Genomic DNA, 27,299 nt, shown 5'->3' on the forward strand with positions numbered 1-27,299 from the left:
AGCTGAGTTCTTAGCCAAGCCGAGAGGTCGCGACGCGCCTGAAGGTCAACAGCGCTCTCGTGGACCCGATAGCCACCATGATATTGACGCTATTGACGTTAGCGGCTAACGAGCCGCCACAGTGTGCACGCGTGCGTCATGGTGATCGGCACGTGTTCATCATGGGATTGAATTGCAAATGTCTCTCTCCCTCTTTTTCGGACGTCGCTCGTCCAGTCCAAGGAGTCGTCGTCGGTGCTGAGCTGCGACGTGTCCCCGGACGACAAGTACATCGTGACCGGCTCGGGCGACAAGAAGGCCACCGTGTACGAGGTGGTCTACTGACTCAGCGGACATTCTGGTTGCCTTGACAACCGCTAACGCATCCCATAGTAGCCCCTCCCACGCCATTTGCAGTAAGAAGCTGAAAAGCAACATTGAACAATAAATTTGGAATTGGAATTTGACGAATTTTTTTTTAAGGTTATAGTACATTTTAGTTTCATCTTGAAATTTCTTTCACTTGAAAACCCAACGACACATTTTTTTTATTTCTAAGTGTATACTGTGCACAAGTGTGTGTGTGCGTGAGAAGAATGTAAATGAAAAGGAGGCGGCTGCCTAATGAGGGCTGTTTCCTGATTAAGAGCTCAGCAGAGGAAGAGAAGCCCCCCCCCCCGCCCCCACCGCCGCCCCTCAGAGGAGAACTGATAGAGCGCACTGTCGATTCATTAGGTGCGCGCACACACACGTACGCACGGGAGGCTGTAATGAGGCCCACACTGCCGCCGCTGCACGCTTTGCCTGCCGAGAAGTGTCACAGGGAAGCTCCCACGTCACCCAGGAGGTTGGGGTGGGGAGGGGTCGGGGTACCCCCCCCCACCCCTTCCAGGAAAGGACACACAGCCAATTAAACAGCCTCCTTGCTCATTATTATTATTATTATTATCTCTCCATTTCCTTCTGACGTCTAATGAGCACCGCTCTGTTCTCATGACAGCCAACAGAGGGCCCCACTAGTATGCCCCGCCCCCCCTCCCCGCCCCCAACATGTCCGTTTTGCTGCATTCATTTTGTACTTCTTTCTAGATTTTCCGTCCCGTCCTTGAATTTGAAAGCATGTCTGTAATGTATTCAAGGTTGCCTGTAGCAGATGTGTCAAATTCAAACATAACTCTTTTTTTTTTTTAGCCCCCAAATTCGCCCCTCCGCCTCCATCCCCCGCCCCCGCCCATAAGGGTGACAGGCAGCATCAACAAAGCCCCTTGAAGCCGTTTCCAAGTCCGATTGGTCGTCTTCATTCTTTTCACGAGAATCTAGTAGGATTTTGTGTGCTGGCACTTTAGAGTGCCCCGTTGTCACGGCCCCATGATGTAAGAAAGATAGTAATCCAGAAATATTGCCACAAAATCGTACTTTTTTTTTGTACAACAAGCTACTAAATTCTCATGGGACGCCGTTAGCGATCACTTGGATCACAGGCCTGTTGCACTGGTGTTTGTTTTTACAGTTTTCTTTTTCTATTTTAATAGTTTGTACACAGAAGAGGAGTTGGACATGTGGACGATGTTGATGCTTTTGCCTGCTTGCCTTTCAGCCTGTTAGCCACAATGCTAATTCTTTCCTTATTACACACACAAATGAGGCTGTATGTATGTACAGTATATGGATGTATGATTACCATGAATTTGCTTTTTTTTTTTTGGGGTTACATTTTACAAGCTGATGTTTGTTTTTCCTTGAAAAGGCCGTCCAGGCTTTGCCCCTCTGCGCCGTGTCTTCCCTCCCATGTGCTGTATACACAAACTGATGCTAATACTATGATGTGTGCAAAAATAAACGCGTGTTCATCCTTTTCATGACTTCTTTTCTTTCCAGAAAAAAAAAACACGAGCCAGAAAAGACAGCTGGCCATTTCCAACACGTTATTTGTCAATAGCAGGTATGCTAATTAGCTAACTACACAAACAGAGTCAAGTGAAGTCGCAGCGTTGCCTTTCGAGAACTTTATTTACATCCATTTAAAGTCAGCAAACAACAAATAACCTTGAACATGAAGCAGCAAATGTTGCTCTGTTGTCACGTCTCCAGTAGAACCGCTGAGTCATGTTTTCTTAAAAACAAACAAAACACCAAAACAAACCAACAAAAACAGCAACATTTGACGACACGCGTTGTCGTGTCTTTCGGGTTCACTGCTGTAACCCAAACCCCAAAAATTAAGTACGGCCATGACCTGACCGAACTGGATCAGGCTGGTCCGAAGTGGGCTGAGCTCCAAAGCCGCCTTTAATCCTGCTTTCTTGTGGTCCACAATGTAAAAAAAAAGTTATGTTGCTAATGCCTTGTCCACTACAGAGGTTTTATTTTGTTAATTAAAAAAAATTAAGGAAACATCTTTGGAGGAATCCCACACTTGCTCAGCTATCCGCAAACTGGCTTTGTTGGAACGTTAAAAAACGGTTTGGAGTCTTTTCTGGTCATTTCTTCCCAAACAAAAAAAGTAGTCGAGTGTCTGTTTTTCACAGGCGCATTGATGCCAGAGTTCAGTAGATGACTTCGTACACGGTGGCCTTCTTGTCGCCCGAGCCCGTAACGATGAACTGGTCGTCGGGGGAGATGTCGCAGCTCAGCACGGACGACGACTCCTTGGACTGAACACACACAGGAAGTCCGTTAGGAAATTTCACAATAAAACAGTTGGCGGTTGTTTTAAATCAAGGTCGTGTGAGTGTTACCTGGAATATGCTGGAGCCGTAAGGTGTCCGCCAGGCGTTCAGCAGGTTGTCTTTGCCCGTGCTTACAAACCATTTACCTGCGGGGGGCGCAAATGAGCACAACATTAGGAGCTAAGCCCAAACGAAGCTAAACATTCAATGTTGATGGAATGAAAAAAAGGTGTACTAGTTTATTCTGGTAACCCCCCCCCACCCCAAAAAAAAATAAAAATAAATCAATATTGTTGTAATAATAATCATTATTATTAAAACATAATAATTAATATTATTATTATAATAATTAAAAATAATAATAATTATAACAATTATTCTAATAATATAATGACTATATTATAACAATTATTATTATTACTATTATAATTAATAAAATAACAATAATCATTTATTTTAAAATACATATTTAGAAGCAAAAAAATAAATCTATATATATATTTAAAAAATGAGCAGGTGCTGACCGTGCGGTAGCAGGTTGGTTATGGTTATAAAATAGCTACACAAAATATTTATATGTCAGCTAAAGCGCTCACCGCAGTAGGCGAACTTGAGCGAGAGCACGCAGCTCTCGTGCAGGTGCAGCTGGTACTTGTCGGGTTTGGACACGTGGAGGACTTCCACGTTGCTGCTCTCCATCCCCACGGCCAGCCACTCGCCCGTCGGACAGTAACCCAGCGAGAAGATCTGCCGATGGTAGCGTGGACATTTTGAATGGAGCCGAGGGAGGTCTGCCTAGCAACACGTGATGGCGTGCGTGCGTGCGTGTGTGTGTACCTGTGAGGTGAAGTCGTGCTGCTGCAGCTGGCGTCCCTCCCTCAGGTCCCAGCATCGCACCGTGTTGTCCAGGCCTCCCGTCCACAGCTTGGTGCCGTCGTTGGAGATGTCGATGCAGCTGGCGCCGTCCGTGTGGCCCTGGAACTGCCTGCGGCAACAGATTTGACGTCATCCACGTTTGGCTTCCTCCGGAGACGCGTTGTCGGAGTCGCGCGGCGGCGGCGGCGGCCGAGCCGTTACCTGACGAGCGTCTGGTTGTGCAGGTCCCAGACGACGATGTTGCCGTCGCTGCAGCAGGAGAAGCAGACCTTGTTGTCGGGCGAGATGGCCAGCGCGTAGCAGGCGGGCGCCGACGACGTCAGCTCGGCTTTGATGCGAGGGGTGGGCGTGGCCAGGTCCCAGATGGACAGCGTGCTGGCCTCGCCGCCCACGATCAACGTGCGCCCGTCCGACAGCAGCTTGCACGAGCGGATGTAGTTATCGCGGTTCTGATTGGAGAAGAGATTCCAGTTTAAAATTGAATACATCTGTTGATTGAATTAATTCAAACCCAAAAACGTGTAAATACTTTTACAGCCAGACCACGCCCAACCCACTCCCCATTCGCAACCCAACGGTCTTCCAGGCAACACCCTCTTTGAGCGTCGATTTCAAATCTTAGTGAGGGGTGGAGCAAGTCTGACTTCCTGTTGAGTAACCCTATAAATATGAATCAGCTGTGTTGAACGTGGGAAACCTCTAAAACATGCAAAATTGGACTTTGACCTCACTGTTTTACAGCATTTCTTTAAAACTAAATTAAGAATGGAAAATAAATGTATAATTTATATTATTCAAAATTTAAGGAAGGCAAATATTTCATTTATCATGTTATATTAAATTGACATATTTGAATGTGTTTCCATGAGTTGCGCATGTTTTGCTTGAACTGACGAGGACTTGCCAGGCAATCGAGCTGCGCCATGGGACTCTTGCTGCCGGGCTGGCTGATGTCCCACACCTTGACGCAGCCTTTGCCGCCCGTGTAGACGTGACGCGTGGAGGTGCTGATGGTGACGGCGCACACCACCTCGCCGTGGCTCAGGCTGTGGATCTGCCGCGCGTGGCGAGGGATGCCCGGGCCCAGCAGGGCGTCCGGAGGGAAGGGCACCGGCTGCATCTGACCGTCGGCGCTCACGTGGAACGAGTATGCCCTGGAGGGGTGGGGGCGGGGTTTCATTTTTCAATAAGCAATTTATACACAAAACACTTTATAGGATTGCAGCGAGCTCAAACTTACGGTTTTCCAGAAGCGGCTGACTGCAGGCTGGCGGGCAACCCGGGGACTCTCATGTGTGGGTGTGGAGACTCATAACCAACCTGTGTACGTGGAGACGTCAATTGCTAGCGAATACACGCTCCCCTGCTGTCTTTTTACTCACCACTGGAGAGCGTCCGTAGCCCGCCGCCGCCGCCGCCGCAGCCGCTACCGCCGCCCCGTTCATCTGCGGGGAGACCAGGTGGAGGCCGGCGCCGTAGGCCGCCGCCCCGGCCAGGTCTCCGTTGACCCCGGGAGGGGGCAGACCGAAAGCCCCCGGGGGGTACGCTCCCTGCACGACCAAGGGGTTCCTGAGACCCAGAACTGTGAGGAAGAGTTGCGGTTATCACACATGACGCAGTCATGCTGCTCCATCTTGACACTGAATGCAGCGCCAGAACACTAGTGCCCCCTGCTGGCCACTGTACTGCAACTCCCAGCAGACACGGTTGACGGCGGCAGTGCTTAAAAAGTGCTGACAGGAGATGACAGGAGGAAAGAGCCACGCACGCCATCGATGGATGCTCATTAAGAAGCAGTCAGTCAAGTCTCCTAATCTTCACATTTATTCCATCTTGGCACACTATTATAAGGGTCCAGTTGGCGGTGGGCTTGCGGGCGAGAGAAAGAGAGAGACGGCTGCCACATATGCTAATAGCTGCCATGATGCATTCACACATCATGCAACATCCATGCTGGCAATCAGCCAATTACATGGGCGGGCCTAAGGAAGGTCTACAAGCTTTTTTATTTTTTATTTTTTTTTACACGGTCAACCAATGAGAGAAATCCTTTGAGCAAATGAGTCCTTGTTGCGGCACCTTCATCGCACAGCAGAATATGGTTTTGTAATTTTTCATGATCCACTTGTACTTAATTCAAACTTGGTAGCAACCTGACAAAATCTACAGCAAGATTGTTTTTAAAGAGCCAGTGAAGAAGAAGAAGAAGAAGAAGAAGAAGAAAAAAGGACTTGTCATGGGGTCTCACCTAGCGGGTCGACACCAGGCTTGCCAGGGATGGGTCTGAACTGTGGCGGCCCACTAGGTCCAGGGGTATTGGACTCTTGCGACATTGGGGTGCCGGGCTTCATACCTGGAGTGCTGGACTTCTCTCTCTGCAGAGAGAAATGAATACATGAGCTCACCAGCCACCATAATGACGGTTGAAAATGGATAGATTGATTTAAGATAAGAATTGAGTCGACTCAAAACGATTCACTGAAAAGCAGCACCTATTTACGATAAGACTTTTGAGAAATATGTGAGACAAGTTCAATGTTTTGTAAGGAGCAGCCTGTTGCATGGATTAAAAAACATGCCAGCAGTCAAACATGGGGCTGCTTTGCTTCTTCAGGACATGGGCTTTGTTTGGAGTTGCCGAGTCAAATTTCAGACTTAAATACATTTCAGATGCTGTAATATGAACTTGAATGGGCTGTTCAAAAACGCTCAAAAATGCAGCTATGCATGAGAGTCATCACAACTTATAGCAATTTTAGTTATTGTCACCAAAGATTTATCCTCCAATATACATAATGATGATTTAGTATTTTTGGGGGGTTGTTTGTGAGATATTAAAATTGATTGCTCTTTTTCACAACACTGTAAAAAATTTAAAAAAAAGTGCGTGTCCCTGAATCAAAAACTAAATAAAATGGCTAATAGGAAAGTAGTGATTGGTATTTTTTACAGGTTGCAAATCAGCAGCATGCACCAGCATCTTCACATCTTTTCAAGGGTAATGTTGTAAAAGGTGTGTTTGAAATGAGACTAAGATCATAGTTGGAGTATGTTTAGGGTTGAAACTATTAGTAAAAGCAATTTCAAAAAAAAATTAGGTGAGTTTTTTGTGAATAGAGGGGTGTTAATGTACACGGAGATAATCCAATCAATTCTTCGTGGTACCTGCGTGGACTCCTTCCCACGCGACGGCGACGCGGCGCTGCTGGAGGACGCCAGCGAGGTGGGGCTGGCCTGCGGGGGGCCTTCCTTGCGGGAGGGCGCCATCTTGTCCAAGCCGTTCTCCCTGGACGAGTAGGACTGCACGCTGCGGGGCGACGACGGGTCCTGGTTTGTCAGAGAGCAGAGACATTTAGCACACCGGTGGCGAGACGAAGATGCCACGATGTCAAAGAAAACATGGCGTAAATCACCTGCTGAACTTTTTTCTGTAGTAAGACTTTCTGTCAAAACCATGGTCATTATATAGCTAGTGGATAAATACAATTAACTCATTCACTGCCATTGACGGCTATAGACGTCAAAAATTATTTTTGAACTATTTCTATTAGTTTAACATTTTTTTCCACTGTTGTTAACAAGAGTATGAAAACCTAGCATTTTTTTAATTGTACATTTAGAACAGATATAAAATGTGTGATTAATCGTGAGTTAACTAGTAAAGTCATGCGATTAATTACGATTAAAAAAAAAAGAATCGCCTGACGCCCCTAATTTTTAATAATTTTTTCTCTTTTTTTATATATTTTTTTAATTGTAATTAGTTGCATGACTTCAATAGTAATAGTAATAATAGAAAAAAATGTTAAACTACTAAGAAATGGTTCAAATAAATTTTTGACGTCTATAGCCGTCAATGGCAGTGAATGAGTTAAATTACTTAATATGTGTGAGACGAAGTGGCCACAACATTACCTGTACTCTTTGTCCTCACTAGTAGGACGTTACGAGTGAGGCAAAGCTTTGCACTAGCTGACAACTGTGTGCTACTAGTGACATTATAATAGTATAAATAGCTCAAATCTAGCGCTCTACTAGTGTTTCCAATATATAAGAAACAGCTATATGCAACACAAGTGTGCATAATGTTACATGAATAATTCACAAGTGAACAATTTCCTCTTTGTTGTTAAATTGTGCAGGTGTACCTAATGTTGTGACCAGCGAGTCCCGATAGTGTTGTTCAAAGAATACAAATTTAAAACTATGACATGAAATGTACGCACCTCGTCAACCACCAAGTTATCATCACTTTTGTCTGCATCGCTGTCCTGTGGAAGGAAAGAAAAAGATTAAGAAATTAATTGAATTATAGCAATCGTCTTTATATTTTATACAATAGTCCTTCAGTAACAAGACAACAAAGATGGCGGTAAAAAAAAATGAAGACTGCTGCAGTTTAATTTTTGTAGCAAACCAATTAGTGTGAACATTTTATTTAATAAAAAAATAAAATAATAATGTTAAGATGTTGATTAAATCTAAAAAAAATTTTTTTTAGATGGTAAGCATAAACTTTCAACTGTTGGTCTGATTGGAACCAACTTATATACATTACCATCTACAAATGCATCTTGAAATCGTATATCGTACTGCAAGATTAAGCGCAACTAAAAGGAAGTCACAAGCGTGCAATGAAAGCTCACATAGTCGATCATGAACTCCTTCTCGTCAGCTTTCCTCTTCTTGCCGTTGCTGAGGTAGTCTGCCGGGCGACCTTTGTCCCCATTGGACAGCGAGCTCTGCGGGAGGGAGAGACGGAAGGACGGAAGGAAAGAACGGGAGTCACCGAGGACGGGAAGTTAACAGAGCGACGATGAGGTGAGAGTGACCGCAATGAATCATCTAAAAGAGTCAGAAAACTGCAGACAGGCACACAAAAAAATATCCCCACAAATATATCACGCGGCATCACTAACTCATTAATCTCCTCTTTTTTTTTTTCCACAGTTTTGCTATTCTGAGCTGGGCTAGACTTCCCACAACGGTCTATTTCAAAGAGGTCATACTGAAAATGTACTTTTAATGGCTCGTATACAAATAGTTGCGTGCCCGACCACCCATCACGTATGAAATTAAACCAACAAGTTCATGTTTTGTTACAGTTTTGCAAAATGTGTCGAACATAACAGTGGGGCTCATTTACATGATACTCCAACCTTTGACATGATAAAGGAGATATGGCAGAAAATAACTTTCTTTTTTTTGGACAAGCTATTTTACCAAAACGGTTATATTCACACTAAATCTGTTTGTAGGGCGGAGCCAACTCGCTGTAAGAAATTCGTTTGACATTGTCAAAATGTTTTGTACTCACTGGTCCTGCTTCACGGTCTGTTTCCAGGCAGTGGTGGTGGTGGTGATGGGTCCGCCCCCCCCCAAAAAAAAAGTCATTAGACAACATTACTCGATATTCTTTGCCAATCATCATTGCAGCCATCGTACGCAAGACATTAACCAAGTCATTTAACTTTACCGATGGCGAGGCATCAAATTTGGCTGCCATGCTACAACTAAAGGGAACAACCAGAACAAAAATTCTTTGCTAGTTAGCATCATCCCTCTATATAGTGTACAGGGTTCTAATTTAGTAGCGATTGGACTAAATCTCAAAATAAGGAGCAGCACAATGTCTATTGAAATGAAGTAAAAAAAAAAAAAATGTTTCATCCTCATTTTCTCATGACTGAACATTGTTATACAGCACAATACTACAGAGTGCTATTTATTTGATCAAAAACAAAACAAAACACATGCAAACATGTTTTGTGTGGATAGAATGGATTCATGGTCCAATATTTCCATGACTTTAAATGTCGACTCAAACTCAAAACTCAAGGTGACCCTTTCCAATTCATTTTTAATCATTTTAAAATGTTGCGTTCCTTCACCTCTGTGATGCTCGGCAGCTGCGGCGGCAGCAGCGGCGGCCTCCAGGTGAGCCCTCTCGTCCTTGGCGGCCAGCTGGGCCCCCAGAGCCCCCGACAGGGCCAATAGCCCGGAGCCACCGCCCAGCGCCAGGCCCGGGTGGGACAATCCCGACGGGTGCGGGCCCATCGGCAGACCCTGCATGTGCTGGGAGAGGTGCTGCGCCTGGAGCTGCTGCTGCAGGGGGGGGGAGGGGGAGAAGCACACGGGTGACTTATAGGCGCTTAGACGGGAAGGAGGTCCTCAGCAAGAAAACAGGAAGTGCAGCGGGAGAAATGCACAAGTCAGGGCAGTGGGCCTAACGGGGGATCACGATGTGAAATGTGACAATTTCAAGACAGCCAATTCATGTGCAGTGGGCCTAAAAGGGTGCCTCATGAATCCTTTTTAAACAGTAGGGGAAAAAGGAGGGAAAAATAAAAGGTGAGGATAAGGTACACACGCTATGAGGCAGAGGGGGGAGCCCACGTACCCCTATGGAAGCATTTAACTCCCCCATGGTCACCTGTTTGGCGCGCTCCATAGCTTGGACCACCTGTTGCTGGTGCTGCAGGGCGGCGGGAAGAAAAAGGCAGAGGTCACTCAAAGGACACACATTAATATTCATTGTGTGGAAAGTGGCTTGATTAGCATGACAACCTATTCAGCATGTATGGAATGAATGTGACCGCTTGGCCGTCGAGGAAAATGAGTGTGCGCACAAGTTCGCCGTGTGTTGTTGTTTGCGTGGCAAAGCTTTGACATTTACACTTTTTGTGTGTACATTTGTCTTTGCTTGAACATTTTGGCTGGGGAAAAAAAATGCTTGGATGAGCTCTTTTCGCCCGATTACAAACTGAGTGTATGTGTCCTTGTCTCTGTATCTTTGTGTGGCACAGCCCTTGGCATTTACACCTTTATTGTGAGGACATTTATCTTCCGATGGATATTTTGGCTGGAAAATGGTCAAGGAAAAGCTTGCAGTCACTGTGTGTGTGTGTGTGTGTGCGCTTTTGTCTTTGCTACATTGTGGGGCCCATACACGTGTGTTTTTCCAGGTTTAACTACCATTGTGGGGACAGACTTGAAATTGTGGGGACGTTTTGGTGGTCCCCACAAGTTCAGACCTCTTATTGAGGGTCAAGAATTGGTTTTAGAGTTTAGGTTTCAATTGGGTTATGGTTGAGGTTAGGGTAAGGAATGGGGGTAGGCAATCATTTTTGATGGCTGGGGTTCGGGGAAGGAGCTAGGAAATGCATTATGTCAATGAGATGGCCCCGCGATGATACAAAGACAAAGTATGTGTGTGTGTGTGTGTGTGTGTGTGTGTGTGTGTGTGTGTGTGTGTGTGTGTGTGTGTGTGTGTGTGTGTGTGTGTGTGTGTGTGTGTGTGTGTGTGTGTGTGTGCGTGCGTGCGTGCGTGCGTGCGTGCGTGCGTGCGTGCGTGCGTGCGTGCGTGCGTGCGTGCGTGCGTGCGTGTGTGTGTGTGTGTGTGCGTGTGTGTGCGTGTCCCACCTCCTGTGACAAGAATGGGATGAGTTGAGCACAGATCACATTTAGCCGCTTGGCAATCTCCGTCTGAAAGTGGTGGGGGGAGATATTTGATGAATAAACACACACAAAGAGACACACACACACACACACACACACACACACACACACACACGCCCGGCAGCACATGCACACCGTCGCTGTGACCTGCTTCTCCCCCAGACCCGCGTGGTAAATATTTCAGCCGCTTACATCTGGTCCATGCAAATGGAATCTTTGCCAGGGAGTTGGACTAAAATATTCATGGTGAGCATCTGCTGTGGCCACAGCCAGCCCCACCACACACACACACACACACACACACACACACACACACATGCGCGCACACACACATACACACAGAGTATGCGTGTTTTGTGAAAAAAAAAATCCCAATCTTGTGTGTTTGTGTGTGTGCTCCTCAGATGTTTGTACTGTATACACATTCACATTCCGCAAGCTTGTGTGTGTGTGTGTGCGTGTGTGTGTGTTATATGCTGGGGGTCAATGACTCTTACTGAGGGTGTGTGACTGTGCGTGTGTGTGTCCAACTGCTACTGCACAGCCAACTCTTCTTCCTCATCCCTCTCTCCATCCCATTAAGTGTGTTTATGCAACAACAACACGGTTAAAAAAAAAAAACGGGGTGGCAATTAAAGCTATTTTAGTACAATATTTATTTGATGAAGATTGAGACATAATCTATATATTGGAAGAAAAACAAAGTGTTTCTTTTTGCAGTGTTGACAGCGCATGGAGGGGAATTTCAGCAAGAATATGAATATTTGATGGTGCACCTGCACTGTAGTGTCAAGAGATATGATACAGCAGCATACAACAATATTTTGATGTTTATATTTTTGTGCATGCTCATTGCCCACAGTGAGCATGCATGTCCCCCTTTTTTATTTACAGAGTGACATTTTTACTTTTTGACAGTAACACCAAGTGATGCCACAGTTTTAAAACTACCGCAAAACTTTATTTAAAATATTTTTTAAATGGTTGTCTTTATGATTTAGGGTAGGAATATTGTGTGCTGTGGTGCAATATTGATTCAGATGTGCCAGCATCAGTTATAATATTGCCCAAAATACATTATATAACGGATCAAACAAAATGCTACTTTTTGGTAGCCAAGATGAGCTCTTTTAATCTCTTTTTGTAGTTAACACAAACATACAAATCTTTGAAATTTGTTGAATGCATGTCATTGCAGTGTTGCTATGTTCATTTTTTGTCCAGATCTGTACTGTGCTTAATTGGGCCGGTTTTTCCCTCTCTCCTTTCTTATCTTTCTTCTCCCCCCAGGTAAGAAAGTCAGGGCGCTAAGTAGCGAACCGCCAGGCTTCCCGTTCTATCGCCCTCTCTGTTGGTCATTTTTATTTTTCATATTTCCCGGATGGTTTGTGACTGTGAAGACCAATTTCATGTGTGTTATTACATATTTGCCAATAAATCAGATTGTGACTTAAAAGGCAGATTATTATTATTTTACAAATTAGCCATCAATATGAATGAACACACTTTCCAGATGGCCACTTCCAAACAAATTTCTTTATTAAAAATGTATGCTAATATTATCTTCTTCTTTTTTTTTAATCAATATTTCACTCTGTGGATATTGAACAGAATGAGTTTACTGAAATAAATGACAGTTTTCAACATATTCTAATTGAGATACACCTGTAAAGCGTGGCATTAATGTTAATAATAATAATAATAATAATAATAATAATAATAATAGTAATAATGCATTCCCCAATGCTAGTTTTAAGGCTCCAAAAAACAACATTGCCTTGAATCGGCTTTCAGTTAAAAATAGTCTTGCGATAAACAATCCCTCTGTTTATTCCAAGTCAGCCTCCTTCCACTCCTCCCATGCCGATATTATTGATTAGTGTTACAGGCTTGGGTGCACACAAGCTCGATCACACGCGCACACAAAAACACACGCACGCATGCACGCACTTCGCATCAAGGCCGTTAGGGCCGGTAATGATATGCATGCAGAGATCATGACAACATCATTATGGCTGCAGGCTGTTTGTCTAGTTGACAGCCAGCCTGTGCTGAGGTGTGCGTTACACACACACGCACACGCGCACACACACACACACACCCACACACACACACACACAACCCCATTCCCTCCTAAGTGATTTATTGACGCCGGACTGAACTTCCACCCCCTCCTTTCTTCTTCCTCCACTCCCTCTCTCATTCCTCTCGCTTGCCCACATACACCCCCCCCCCCCCATCCTCCTCCCAATCCATCAGCCCCACCATCCCTCGGCCCCGCCTGCCCAGGGGAGACACAATGATTTCTTGTTAGAGAACTCCAACTACTAAATGACATCTTCGGGAGGGAGGAAAGGAGCAAAAGGGGATGAAGAGGGGGGGGGGGGGGGACAGACGGAGAAGGAGAGACGCGGGGGGGTGATGAAATGGGAGAGGAGAGGATTGGGTGGCGTGGAAGTGTGACAATGAGGCGAGGATGTGGGAGGGCGAGGAGAAATAGGAGAGAGGCGGGGGAGGAAAATCGAAGAGTGTGGGGGGGGGGATTCTGTGACAAGTCAAAAGTGAAACGATTGAGATGGTGAAATGAATGGAGAGAGAGAGGACGAGTAGACAGCAGGAAGGCAGTGACCTGATTTAAAGTGAAATCCAGCATGGACCGTCTGCGAGGAAGACGAAGGAAAGTGAAGATAGAGGAAATCAAAAGAGACGCAGGTTGCAGAAGAAATGGAGAATTAAAAGAAGCGGAGATCAAGACAAAATAAATGAAAGGAGTCGTCGTGACAGATAAGAAAAAAATAAAATTCTCATCTAGTGCAGGCCTGAATTGCGCGTGGGGATCCTATTTAAACACCTTGCTGGATATTTGAGGAAGGACTGGCATTAGAACGTCAGGGAGGGAAAAAGTAGAAAATGAGATCCGAGAATGAGAAAGAAGAAGTGTGAGCCGTTTCTCACCTGTTTGTGCATTTCGATGTTAAGGCCGTAGGACATCTCGTAATACTGCAACACACACAAACAAGCCGTTAATCACACAAATGATATGAGCCTCTTTCCAAAGATGGATTATCGATTTCAAAATCAATGCAACTTGCCTGCCACTATAATGTCCTGTTATGAGTGAAAACTGTCACGGAGGTATTAATTGAACCTACTTCGCTTTGTAAGAATTAGAAATAGTGGCTTTAATCCAAAGTGGTGTCTGGAGGTTTTTATTTATTTATTTATTTAATTTAAATGGGGCAGTAGTGAGTGACTTTTTGGAGCGCCGCTTACAGAATTTTTTTTTTTCACCATTTTCACATGTGCTTGTAATTTGGTGAGCTTTCTGGCATGTTGAGGCCCTGAAAAAGGCGAATCATTCTCCAGAAGACTAAAAATAAACAATTCCAATAGGGCATAGACACCGTCTGGTGCTCTGGCTCTAATAATAAACATATTGTCACATTAATACCACTGTTTTCTTTTGATAGTGGCTCTGTTGCTTTATTTTGTTACATAGTGTTCATATTTATACACGACTGTTGTAAAAGGGTGAGGGGCACTTATAAATACTATTAACTTGCTACCAAGCCTGATAACATGGCAAACATCAGCACATTTCCGCTCTGACGTTGCTTCAACAAAGCGGAAAAGAGCAGAGAAGACGCTACAAGTTTTCGGAGAAATAATTGGGATTTTATTTAGAAAAATCCAATTGTTTATTTCTATTTATGTTTAGTCATTTGTCAAATATTCTATGCATTGTTTAAAAATAAACACTTGAATCCAATGTAAAAAAAAGTTATTTCCCTAAACATTACAAAAATAGTACATTTTGCTAGTGCTACCAAACAGGTTTTGGAAGTGGGGTTACAAATTTAACATCATTTCATCAGAGTTATGCTCAAGTACTGATCATATTTTTTAAAAAAAACTAAAAAAAAAAATTAATCTGTAGATTAAATTTTTTTTATTAACTGATGAATTGTATTTATAAAAAAAAATCTATTTTATTTATGAAAAATCAGGACGTTACTTTAGTGCAAAAATGCACACATACGTTGATGATAATTCACTTCCTGGTTTGATCCATAACAGTCAGATAATTGGCAAAAATGTTGATCATTGTTTTGCCCGAAGTAAAGGCAGATGTTTTCAAATGTCTTACTTTATTATAATAAACTTGTGATCTCATCAGGTGGGGCAGAGGTATATAATGACGAGACTACAGTGAGTATCCACTGAACAAATCCAAAACTGGTGCCACAATATGACTTTACTCTTATCTAGAACCTTGATTCTACAATTTCTGTTTTTTTTTTTTTTTTTTTTTTTTTTTTTTAGATGACTGCAGTCTGTAATATCACCTTGGACACTGAAAGTCATCAGCACTCGAAAACGAAGCTGAAGGACGTCTGCGAGGCCTCAAAGTGAGCACGAGCGAGGACGGAACATTGTCGGACGGCTGCAATAATCACGTCTAATTTGAGCTATTTGAACCTTTTGACTCTAAGAGGAGCTGTGAGGAGCATAGAAGAGAGTGGAGAGCCAATGAGAGGCAGGTGGTCCTCTCTCTCTCTCTCTCCATCGCTCTCTCTCTCTCTCTCTCTGGACAGAAAAGGAAAGCATTTTCAAGTCGGATGCCTCGCAAAGTGACAGGCTGACATTTGCTTTTCAGAGAGGAGATTGGCAAGTTGCAGCGCCAGAACACTCTGGCAGGATGGGAGGAGAGGAGATGGGCAGGGGTTGTCTCTCTGCAGACATCTTTCTTGGCACAGTGCGAGTGTGTGTGCGTACGTGCAGGTGTGTATGTGAATGTGTTGCTGTTTGTCTGTGCCTCCATAAAAGATGCCTTTCCTGGCAGCTGGCAGCTCCACTTGACAGTTGGTGTGCCAAGTTTCGCCTGTTGCTTAGCAACAGCCAAACTCCCCCCAAATCAGCCGCCAGGAGAGGAGACCTCGCCTACCCCCCAAACCTCCCCCACGCCTTTTCTTAGCCCGAGCCAAAACTTCAACCCTCTTCCCCTCCACCCTCACACAATTCCCAGCTCAGTGCCAGGAATGCCACATAGCGTTTTTTTTTCCTTCTTGGCAAGGCCCAAGTGGGTTCTTGGCAGCCGGCACTGGTTCAGCTGCGGTGGCGAGCGGTTCAGATGGCAGGCAGAATTCCCGCTGACTGAACGGACCCAAATATTCACAGGACGTTACGCTAATGGTACCGCCGCAGCGCAGCCAAGTGGAGACACACATTAACTCATTTGCTCCCAAAAACATATAAATATGTTCTATTTTAAATGTTCTTATTTATACGTTTTTTTATGCTAGAGCATACAGAAGGCTTTGATGCAGCCTCTCAACTGCAAAGAACGGTTGAAAAAAAAATGGTAGTTATTACAAAAATGGCCAGCAGGTGGCAGCAGACCAAAAGAGATCAACCAGGACCATGTTGAAAAAAAGCTAATTTACTTACAGTTCTAAATAGATTTGTGAATAATAATTAAACTTAGCTATATTCTAATGCTAATTGCTGCAAAACGGAAACAGATACAAATGTACTTTTTTTTCCTGATATTCTGTGGGCCTTGCAAAATCAGTCAAAATCCAGTAAAACAGCCAGGGGTGAAGGGGATTGCTTCAGTGAAATTGGCTGGCAGTGAATGAGTTAACCTTAAAACTGTGCGCGCCTCATTTGTTTAGTAGCAACATTTCCATACTTTTGTGTTTGTGGCCGTGACCTCGCTTATTACATCCAGAAACAAGTAAAGCTGTTCCAATTTGCCTCATCGATTAATCAGGCCTTCTGAGTGCCTGTCACTATAGGTCGCTGGCATAGATGGATGAACAAAGATTTTTGTCCCAAGTAAATGATAATTTTCACATCAACGGCGTTGGAAAGATATGACGTGGGTATTTAACTGAAATGGAACGGCGATACTTTGGCTCGCAGTTAATTACGACTTTAATTGAGTGATAAATTGGTGTCTTTTGAAAAACGATTTAACCACTCAACTAAAAATTCTAGATGAGCACAAAGGGAAATCTGGAGGAGTGCGTTTGATGAAGCTCAGCAAACGCTCACTGGATATCAGCCTTTAGAAAGGTAGGATCGAAGCACACGGTTCGTTTAGCCCAGAAATCCACGTCGCAGACGCACACCCATGTAAGTGTTGTTTACTCCCCAAGAGAACATGTGTGTGTGCATGAATGTGTGTGTGGTCTTGCGTGTGGTTCCCGGTGGGTGTTTAGCAGCTGTTAGCAGATGAAAAGGACCCAGACGACTTGGCTCACCATAACGTAGTGTCTCTGGATCTCCGTCTTCTCGGTGGCCAGTTTCTCACATTCCAGCTTCAAACTGCAAATGGGAGGAAACGACAGAAGGGCAGAAGGGAAAGCAGCTGTTAACATCTAAAAGTTGGGATATTACTCCAAATAGATAAAAACTGCACATCTCCGTTGGCGACAAAGGTGTCTCTTGCCCTTTCGTCGTGTAACACAAACACTGAAGGGATGGTTGGGGAAAGGAAGGGGGGGGGGGGGGTGCGGGGGTTATAAGGGCGAGGTGATGACAGGCCATTAGCACCTCGTAGCAGAGGAGAAATAGACAAGTCGCACTTCGATCTTGGCGTCCAGGCAAGGTGTCGCTCTCTTTTCTTGGTCCGAAATGACCTATTTGTCCTTAAATGCTTGTTTTTTCTTTGCCAGCGACTGATAATGAATGCATTGAAAAAGAAAAAAACACCACTATATAGGAGGTCTGTAAACGTACATGTTATCAGCCTAACATACGTTCCGGTAGGAGCTGTGTCAATCATGTGGCGATATAGCACTTTAAAAGGTAATTTAATAATAATATGTCATTTAATTAAAAATAAAATTAAAATTAAATAAATAAATGAACCCTGAAAAGTTAAGATTTATAGAAACGTTTCATCTGAATTCTTACTTCTTTAAATCATGCTATATTCTTTTTCATCTCCTATTCTTCATTCCTTATCTACATACTCCTGGTTACATAGTGCCCCTAGTGTTCAAACCGAGACCCGACATAACTGAAATGCCTTGTGTTAAAACCTGCACTTAAGTGAAATGTGAAGACATAAAAAATATATAGTTGGATGTCATGGATAAAATGTCAGCATTGTTACACTTGGGGTGGAAATTATGCCATGTTCAAGAAAAGCTTGTTTTGAACAAACAACTTTGTTTAATATTGTACATGTTATGTCACTTTAAATGGGCCCTCGTACGGGTTAAAAATAATTATAAAAATAGACTTTTTAAATTATGACTTTTACTAATTAAATTTTGCTGGAAAAAATACTGAATATGAATTTTCTTCCAAATATTATTTTTTAAATGTTAATATTATTTAAATATTTTTAATTTAAAAAATTGCTAAAAATATTCTTTAAAAAAAAAAGAATAAAAATAAATAATGATATTGAAGGTTTTCACGAAACAAATGACTCTTAAAAAGATCACCTTTTTTTTTTATAAAAGAGACTTCACTAGAGAATAAATTTTTATGTTCATTCATACTTTTTTCTTGTAAACTCATTTATGTACATAGCATAAATATAACAATCCATTGCACAAGATGTATTAGGGCTGCACGATATTGGAAAAAAATCATGCAATATGCAATATACTTGCTCGATATAGCGATAGATAATTATTTTCTTTTAATCTAATGAAAGAATAAAAAAAAATCATGCAGCAAATTAAGCAAACTCAATATGTTCATAGTTAATTGTAATTACCTCGAGATCATTTTTGGACGGCGGTGAACATTTTAGTGAGCGGCTGACTGGTCAAATTCAGATAAAAGCATAAAATTCCATTTGAAACTTATTGCATGTCTTTGCGATTTGCATATTGCATGGGCCAATATCGCGATATCGATATTTTTTCGACATATTGTGCAGCCCTAGCCTATATCATATAACTTAGAGAACAAAATCAAATCTGCCTTGCCACCCCCCTCTAAAAAAGGCTACAAATATGGCCATGTCTCTAATTACCACGCTTCTGTTGAACGTGTGCCCCTGAATGGAAGAGACACACGCACACACCACAGATGAGGCGGCCAAACACCTCTCCCTTGTGTCCCATATCTCTGTGTGTTGTTTTCACCACACGGGCCAACAGGTCCCTCCTGTCCCCTAAAATTGGATAATGCTTTTGGCCAGATTTGCAAACTGACACACGCACGTAATGCTCTTCTGTGGTGTTCGTGTTGCAGCAGCCTCCCTCGTCCCCGGAGAGGCAGTATTTTGGGCCCTGTTTACGCTGATTTGTTTGCAGGCGGCAAATAGATTGATAGGGGGGAGCAGCGGTGGGCAATGTGTATGTGCGTGCGTGCGTGCGTGCGCGTGCACGCGTGTTGATGATGTGTGTCTTGTGGGCGGGTTGCGTGGCGGAGGAAAATTAGAATATGATTAATACGGCAACATTACCCTCCCGGCCGCAACAGGTAATAACAGCCCCATCAGCTCCCTTTTCACGCACACGCACATAATTGACTCATTTATCATTGCCAGCATGTGGAGGAGAAAGGGAACAAGGGAAGTGAGGGAGCCAAGCGGCACAAGAAAGAAGAGGCGGTGGCGGCCAAAAGGTGGAGGGGAGTAAGGATTAAACCCCTCCAATGCCACCCCCTTCACCTTATAGATTTTATTACAGTGCAATTGCCTCTCTCGGCTCAAGTGTGCAGTGTGTGTGTGTGCGTGCGCACCAGCTACCTCATCCTCTTGTGTTGGATACATTAAAAAAATCAATAGGGTTCTTGCTTTGACAGAGAAAAATAAACATTGAAAAGTTTGAAGATGACCAGAAGATGAACATGCACTGGACTAAGACCTCAGCCACCTCTTCATGAATTGAAAATCTTTTAAATAAAAAAATAAAATAAAAAGAAGAAGAAGAAAGATTGTAAAGTGCCAGCAGACCTGGTTTAAACTTTAGGGAGAATTATTTGATGGATCCATCGTTTGTGGGAAATTTACAGTTTAAACTAATAACATAAGTTATTAACATTTTTGTAAGTGGTGTCAATTATCTCCATTTTTTTAAATGTATTTATTTACAATTTACATCCACAACTTAAAGCAAGGATTACCATACACCCTTTTTCAGGGTTGGAATCTTACAGGTAGCAGCCTTTATTCAAAATTAACTCATGTATATTAGTGATGAAATAATAAAATATGGTAAAGTGAGGTGAAAGAGGACTAAATGGGACAGAGGAATTACAACGTTCCTTCTGCATTTGTGTTATTTTCCAACGAAATGAAACTGCAGTTGCTTGTTTACATTCAAACTTGACCGGTCCCATCGTACCTCTCTCTCATTGACAAACAATTTCACAAAACGTGAAGACTGTAACAAGGGATGAAAATGATCTGCTAAAATGCACGTTTTAATGAGAAAATATTCATTTTTAATTAACCTAACATGCATGTTTTAGGAACATGGAAGGAACTTGGCGCCCCCCCCCCCCCAAAAAAAACACACAGGAAGGCCAAGATTCGAACCTGTGAGTCAGGTGTTTTAACCACTAGTCCACACTGCTGTCCCACCTTATCACCATAAAAAATATATATATATAATAATTCAACATCGATTTAAGTTATCCCTTTTTGGAAACAATGTGGCGTCTTTAAAACCGGCAGATTCAAGGATTAAGTGCAACTTTTAAGGATAATTAAGGCATTCATTTTCTTTTTAAAAAAATCTGTTTTAAGACCTGAATACAGTCTGTGTTTTTTGTGATGTTCAAATGACTTCGCTTTTTGTTTGATAGTAACCTCCCTTTATTTGTACGATGCGCCTTTGATTATAACCACACGTGCAGTACACTTCATGTCGTTCCAATCCAAATAACGGCCTTCAAGGTTGAAAATGTGCTCATTATTATGCGAGAGCTGCAGGAAGGGTCGCACGGAAAGAAAGAGGAAGGAACGAAAGTGGTGGGCAGGGAGTGGGGAGTGATTGGCTGTCATAATTAGGCTTTAGCTGGGTGCCATTTAGAGACGGTGGGAGGACAGAAGCATGAAAGGGGGAAACGTGTGTATGTGTGTCAAATCTTTCCCTGGCGGTGACAGAAGATAAGGTGATCAGCTGAATGTGCTGCAAATCTGCAGCCTGTCGCTTTTTCAGACAGCTGTGTCTGCGTTGCATTGCTGATGAACACACTCGCACGCGCGCACACATCACTCAGAGCAAAGAAGCGTGCAAAGCTGTATACATTAGCCAAAACGCTGCATTTATTAGGCAACGCACACCCACGCGCAGGCACAAACCTGCTGGATGAACACGCACACGCAAAGAGGGTCAAAAGGAAGCGGCCTCAAGCATCTAATTAAGATGCTGCACTTTAAGAAATGTCCCAGGTGTTATTTCAAATCTCCAGCCTTTTGTTTTCCTTACTGTCATTTCCATTTGCTTGGATTTTTAGAAAGCCGCAACAACGTCCATGCCATTTTCGGGTGGTTCCTTTTCCAAGGCACGCTGGTTGCAGCCAAGCGGCGCAATCAATTTGGTCTCGATTGCTTCTAAAAACGAAACGATTCAAATCAGCAACCAGCCGCACACCATCCAGCAAAAACTAAAAGGAAGCAACGCCTGCTGTGATCCACTCTTATTTCGCCTTTGTGTCCTTTATCATTTTGTTGACGCACAATTACAACAATTTGCGGCTTCGTCCTACAAACACAGGCCAAAAAAAAGCCCCCCCAGTCATAAAATGTGATTTTGCGACGTTTGAAATAAACACGCTCCTCGACTGTGGAGAGGCTTTGGGAGGTTCCCCAAGTGTGTAATGACTTAAATATGGATAGCCCTTCAACTAATGTTTAGTCTCTTCAATAAATCATTCTCAATTAGGTCTATGAATTGTCACCTGGCAACGACACAAAGATGTTGATTTACAAATAAGTGTCATCTCATTTCACGTTATAATTATGGAAATGATTTCACTGGTAGGTTTAGCTTGACGGATGCTTTGGCGACGCTACTACTACTTAAACGCTTTTTAAATGGTTTCAGTGGCACATTTAAAAGGATGTAAACCATCTTTGCGGTTAAAAAAGATATCAGTCGTCACTAAGACTTATTGATCGTGACATCACCGTAATCGCACACGCTCGCGTTAGAACCGTTTAGGCTCCCGGCCTGCAGGGCTGTGACTGTTCGCTTTACATCTCATTAAGTATTGATCAACCGTTCCTTGCAAATCCAGTGGAAAAAAAATCCAACAGCACTCGCCCTCTCTCTCTCTCTCTCACACACACACACACACACACACACTGAAAACAGGAGCCCACCCAACTTGCTTGTGTACACTTTCATCATCTTTCAAGGGTGTGTACAACACACACACACACAAAAAAAAAAAGGGATGGATGTTGTCGCACAGCGGCAGGCCAAGCGAACTTGCATCCGTCATCGCGCTCATTGCTCGACCACACACGCGCAACTAAAAGCACAAAGCATGAAGCATCCCTCTCGCAAACACAATGACATAGAGAGTTGATTACATCAAATGTTTACAGACTTTGTGTGTGCTGGTCGGTGCATATACAGTACGCTGTTGTTTCCCAGACTTTGACTGAGGCAAGGCTCATAATGGACTTGAGTTTCACAATGAAAGACCACTAAACAAATGGCAAAAAAGTATATAATAATAAAATAATGATGATCTTTAGTGCTGTCACTATCGAATATTTCTAGAATCGAAGGTTGCTGCTATGTGTTCCCCCTCCCCTTTAGAGCAGCAACATTTGTGTAAACTAGGGAACATCCTATTAACAAAAGAGGACTCAGAGCGGGTAGGAGATTGTCTCTTGTCTTCCTTCCTTGTCTATTGTTTATGAAATGTTCTAGGTTGGCTGAACCTGACGGGAATTATGTTGTGCTATGTTATCGGTTCGGTCATTGTTTTCCAAAGCGAAAACAGATGTTTGCAAATGTCTTATTTTGATTAAACACAGAAGATAATCAGTCTTCTTTCATGAAGGGCTACAGAAATTAATGAACAATCACTGTTTATATGCTGAAATTATTTGTCAATTAATCGATTAAGTTTGCCAGCTCTAATGATCTTACTCTGACTTGCTGTAAAATGTGAACTTCTTCAGTTGAACACAAAGTTATTACCTACATTTTGTTGTATGAAAGGCAACAGTTGGCTACACAGGTTTGTAATTGTACCCTTTTCTATTTCATTCTTCTGCCTGTCACTATATGTTGCTGGCATAGATACATGATTAAATAAATAAATAAATAAGAATTGGACCATTTGTTCCCTCGTTATGCGTCACTGTGGGTTTTGTTCCCACTTAGTGATGGCGTGAATTCAGTTTGTCTCCATTTGTGTCATTGTACACTAAACAATTTAGACTTTAAAAAAGGCACCTGGCAGACATGTAGTGGTGAGGAAACAGGCGAGTATCATTCAGAAGAGTTTTATAGGTCTTGCTGCAATTATTTGGCCAATTATTATTTTTTAATCATCTCCACCACCACGCCCATACATTTCAATGGCTGTCAATTCTATGCACATTTTTGCTCGGACCCGTACTGGCAGTCAACCATCAATTGCCAACTATAACCGCAGCTCTAAAGACAATTACATACAAAGACAATTAATGTTTTGCCCCTAAAAGGATGTCAAAGGAAATGTTTTATAAGATTAGATTTCTTTCTAAAGTGGAGAGTGAATCTGTCCCGATATAAAGGTCAGACCAACAATCTTAAATATTGCGTGTTCAATATTTCTGAGCAAAATGTTCACGTGTGGGCTACGATGACATCTCCCTGAGTCATTGACGCTATGAACTGTGATGTGAACAAAGTTTAGCCAATCAAAAACAAACAAGAAATCACCGGTAAACACAATATGTTCTAGTTGATGTCGTTTTTTTTTGTTTAAAAGACAACAAAAATAATTTTCCAGAGCGAGTCTCGACGACAACACCGTTTTTCAAAGCTCTCGCCGCCGATCCTTTTTGAAAACACTTGTCTGTCAGTCTCCGATAAACAAAATCTCATACGATTAGAAAAATCCTTGTATGTGCCAGGCCTTACTTTGCCGTAGTATTTACAAGCCCTCTGACAGTCGGGTTTGTCCATTTTGTTCCTGACTCCAGTTCAATTAGCATTGTGAATCATAACCCTGGACAGGGCTTTTATTGCACGACGCCAATCTCACCAGTCCTTTTTCGCTTCAATTGTCAAGGTCGCATGACACACTTATGCAGCATGGGTGTGTGTGTGTGCGCTTGTCTGTTCTAACAGCAGTCTAGTGCGCGCGCAAAGGAGAGTAGAAGGGCTTCAAACATGAGTGCTAGCATGTTAGTGGCGACTGAAGAGCCTCTATGCAGACCACACACACGGCAACATTTACCGTGCGTGTGCGCATGCAAATGTGTGTCGAAAGAATTGAAGTAATTAAAGCTCCATTGCCTCAGTCTGTTGATTACAGGCTGTTTTGTTAACGTACATGAGCTCACACACACACACACACACACACACAAAAAACAGAGCTACTGACCCACCAAAGACTTTAATTAGCCGTTCTCTCTCCTACTAATCTTCCTCATCGCTACATACCTACCACGCCGCCAAAAAACCCGCCAAACATTTGCATTTGTGCACGTAGCCCGCCGCGACACACACACACCGACCCGCCACACACGCAGTTGTAGCTCATCAGTGCTAATCCCTTCCCCTCCGTCTTTTTCCTGCTGTCTAATCCAACATCTATCGGAATCCAGCTACCGTGTCGGCGGCCAAAATACACAAGTAAGCTCTGCTATTTCTAGGCGGCATCTATTTGTGTGTGCGCAGATAATTGGGGAGCCCTGCACGTGTGTGTGTGTTTTAAGCACACACATCATCACCCAGTGCGTTTGGAGTCTGCAGGCAAACACCACCGGCAGTGACGAAGTCTACAAGTGTTTTTCTTTTCATCACAAGGCCGGTCCTCCGTGCAACTACATGAGGATATGTGGTCATAATGACATCAGCAAAACATCAACTTTTGCTACTGGGAAATGACTAAAAGTGTCTTTTAGGAGGTGCTAACCGCTTCAAAAGATAAGATGAGAATTGAGACTGGGACTTTATAATTCATTCTAATTAATCACATTTCAAACTGGTGTGTTCAACAAAATGATGATTACAGTGTGCAGCGGCTCTGAAAATGGAACTGCAGGGGTTTCTCGGTTTATGAGGGTTTCTGTTCCTATGGCGCCGATGTCGCACACATTTGTACCCAAGTTGCAACGTGTCAGACTCCATCACTAAGCAACGAAATACAGCGAACCCATGCCTATTCGACTACAAATTCAGATTACGTCGCCCCACAACTCCCTCCTAAACTAAGGGCTCAGCGTACATCGTACATGACTATCCTACTTGGGCAAAATGATTTGCATACATAAAGGCATGGATGTCAAAGGGATCAAACGCTTTATTTCACTGCTCGCTTGTCTGCGAGCCAAAGAAACAGGTTCCTAGTCAACATCCAATCCATCAGTATGAGGAATTTGCATGGCACAAACTATTGCCACGTTCATTGGCCACAAGTATGCTTCAGGTCAGACAAAGTTTAAGTTTTCACATTGCACATTTTCCAGGAAATCACATAACAGCCTGCTTAAGATAGAATCTGCAGCTCACCCGATCCGAATCTCTTCTATTCAATTATTGTGTATTTAGAGAGACGTGTTTGGCACCAGGGCACCACTTCAGTTGTTTTGTAACACAAGAGGGAGGCATTGAAATGGTGCCAGGAGAGCAATCAACACCAGGGTGACTCCCTCGCAATGAATGCCTTGATTTGTGCTTCACCCATTGCCCGCAAATATTTTTTTGTATTTTACATAAAGACGTGGCCATAACCCGAGTTTACGCCTTTGTTTCTTTGGGTCAATGTGAGTACCGGTACGCACATCCAAGAGACTAAACGAAATTCGTAAAAAAGGAAAAGACATTTAGACCTGAGAGTAAAATTTGTATGCAGGAAAAAGTCTTCCAGGGGATCTTTTGGCACTAACATACTCTTAAGTGCTCTGTCAACAGAGTGCAAAATATAAGCCAAAATAAACATTATCACCTGAAGGTTGACTTATCATTAGCATAATATCGGCATGCAACAAAAAATAATAATAATCATTTTAAAAAATCGTTATGACTCCGTGGTTCTATCCATTTATTTTTGTTAGTTGTCCTCATTAGTGTTATGGGTTAACTGGACCCTATCCCAATTTCTGGGCATAAGGCAGGGACCGGTCGACAACCAAGCATTCATACTCGCACCTATGGACAATAGAGTCTAACACAGGGGAGTCAAACATACGGCCCGTGGGCCCAAAAGTGGATCCAATCTGGACTGTGAGGACAGAACATTAACAGCAGTTTTTCACTCAAACGAAAATTTTTGCAAATGTTGTCCGCTGCAAACAATTGCACACATTTAGAAATTTTCGATTACTCTACAGTAAAATAATAACAAATGGGAATGTTTTTAGCACATACTTATCAAATACTTGTACCAAAAAAAAAAGAAGAAAAAAGGAAAAATTTAGATCAAATTCGGGTGAAAGTGGCCCCTGAACTGTGACAGGAGAATGATACCCACCAAGATGAAGGAGGTGAAGAAAAGGGTTGATCAATTAACCATCTGTTAGGTCCAACTGTTAATTGTCAAAATTACATTATTTTTTATGAATTTTGGAACACAAAATAGTAAGAGTATTTTGTTATTGTTCTTTGGACTACAAATTAGTAAGACCACATCAACAGTGCTTGTGCCTTTGCCAATCAATCATTACTCAATTCAGTGAAACAAAAATTATCGATCAATTCATTTGGCTCATAGATTACCAGGCCCATTCCAAATAAGGACACATCAGACAATCCGCCCTCTCACAGCATCCCCGCCACAACTCATTGCACCATAGTACTCGCAAAGACAGCTGCACAACAACACCCCGACACACACGCACACGCACTCAGCGTTCTGAGGGAAGCTGCAGTAGCCACAGGGGTTAGAGGACTGTAGATGGGAGAGTGTACAAAAGAAGTTTGAAGTGGGACAGAAAAGAAAGAAAAAAAGAGGGTGGGGATGGGATGCTGGCCAGCTAAATCAAAGCAGGATGAGAGGAGGATAAGAATGGGGGAGTGAGGGGGAGGGGGGACATGAAGGTGTGCCAAGAGGAGGGGGGGGGGGGGGGCGGAGAGAAGGGCACCACAGCTAAGCCAAAATCCCTCATTCAAAGACTCCGGCACACAAACCACCCAATAAACAACACACAGTCACCGTAGCTTGTGTGTA

General features: G+C 43.1%; 2 protein-coding genes across 10 annotated transcripts in view; one reads left to right on the forward strand and one right to left on the reverse strand.

Moving 5' to 3' along the window:
- Nucleotides 1-1,834, forward strand: part of tle2b (TLE family member 2, transcriptional corepressor b) — a 67,899-nt gene extending 66,065 nt beyond the window's left edge. For all 4 annotated transcript variants that reach the window (XM_086089713.1, XM_086089717.1, XM_086089716.1 and 1 more), the window contains one exon: nucleotides 217-1,834. In XM_086089713.1, the coding sequence (XP_085945839.1) occupies nucleotides 217-324 (108 nt within the window). In that variant the 3' untranslated portion in view covers nucleotides 325-1,834. The remainder of the gene's footprint in view (nucleotides 1-216) is intronic.
- A 136-nt stretch (nucleotides 1,835-1,970) lies between these two features.
- The window catches only part of tle2a (TLE family member 2, transcriptional corepressor a), a 40,135-nt gene continuing 14,806 nt past the window's right edge, over nucleotides 1,971-27,299 (reverse strand). Inside the window, exons 3-20 of one of the 6 annotated variants that reach the window (XM_086089707.1) lie at nucleotides 17,249-17,312; nucleotides 13,938-13,982; nucleotides 10,947-11,009; nucleotides 9,895-9,999; nucleotides 9,416-9,629; nucleotides 8,842-8,858; nucleotides 8,171-8,266; nucleotides 7,751-7,795; nucleotides 6,690-6,851; nucleotides 5,773-5,899; nucleotides 4,907-5,106; nucleotides 4,765-4,844; nucleotides 4,429-4,678; nucleotides 3,726-3,973; nucleotides 3,486-3,633; nucleotides 3,245-3,395; nucleotides 2,718-2,794; nucleotides 1,971-2,633 (exon numbers count right to left, since the gene is read on the reverse strand). In XM_086089707.1, the coding sequence (XP_085945833.1) occupies nucleotides 2,526-2,633; nucleotides 2,718-2,794; nucleotides 3,245-3,395; nucleotides 3,486-3,633; nucleotides 3,726-3,973; nucleotides 4,429-4,678; nucleotides 4,765-4,844; nucleotides 4,907-5,106; nucleotides 5,773-5,899; nucleotides 6,690-6,851; nucleotides 7,751-7,795; nucleotides 8,171-8,266; nucleotides 8,842-8,858; nucleotides 9,416-9,629; nucleotides 9,895-9,999; nucleotides 10,947-11,009; nucleotides 13,938-13,982; nucleotides 17,249-17,312 (2,200 nt within the window). In that variant the 3' untranslated portion in view covers nucleotides 1,971-2,525. The remainder of the gene's footprint in view (nucleotides 2,634-2,717; nucleotides 2,795-3,244; nucleotides 3,396-3,485; nucleotides 3,634-3,725; nucleotides 3,974-4,428; nucleotides 4,679-4,764; nucleotides 4,845-4,906; nucleotides 5,107-5,772; nucleotides 5,900-6,689; nucleotides 6,852-7,750; nucleotides 7,796-8,170; nucleotides 8,267-8,841; nucleotides 8,859-9,415; nucleotides 9,630-9,894; nucleotides 10,000-10,946; nucleotides 11,010-13,937; nucleotides 13,983-17,248; nucleotides 17,313-27,299) is intronic. The other 5 variants (XM_086089711.1, XM_086089708.1, XM_086089709.1 and 2 more) reach the window with 5 other exon arrangements.

The sequence above is a fragment of the Leptonotus elevatus genome, chromosome 11, assembly GCF_054856555.1.
Source record: "Leptonotus elevatus isolate MCC_2025b chromosome 11, RoL_Lele_1.0, whole genome shotgun sequence".
Lineage (NCBI taxonomy): Eukaryota > Metazoa > Chordata > Actinopteri > Syngnathiformes > Syngnathidae > Leptonotus > Leptonotus elevatus.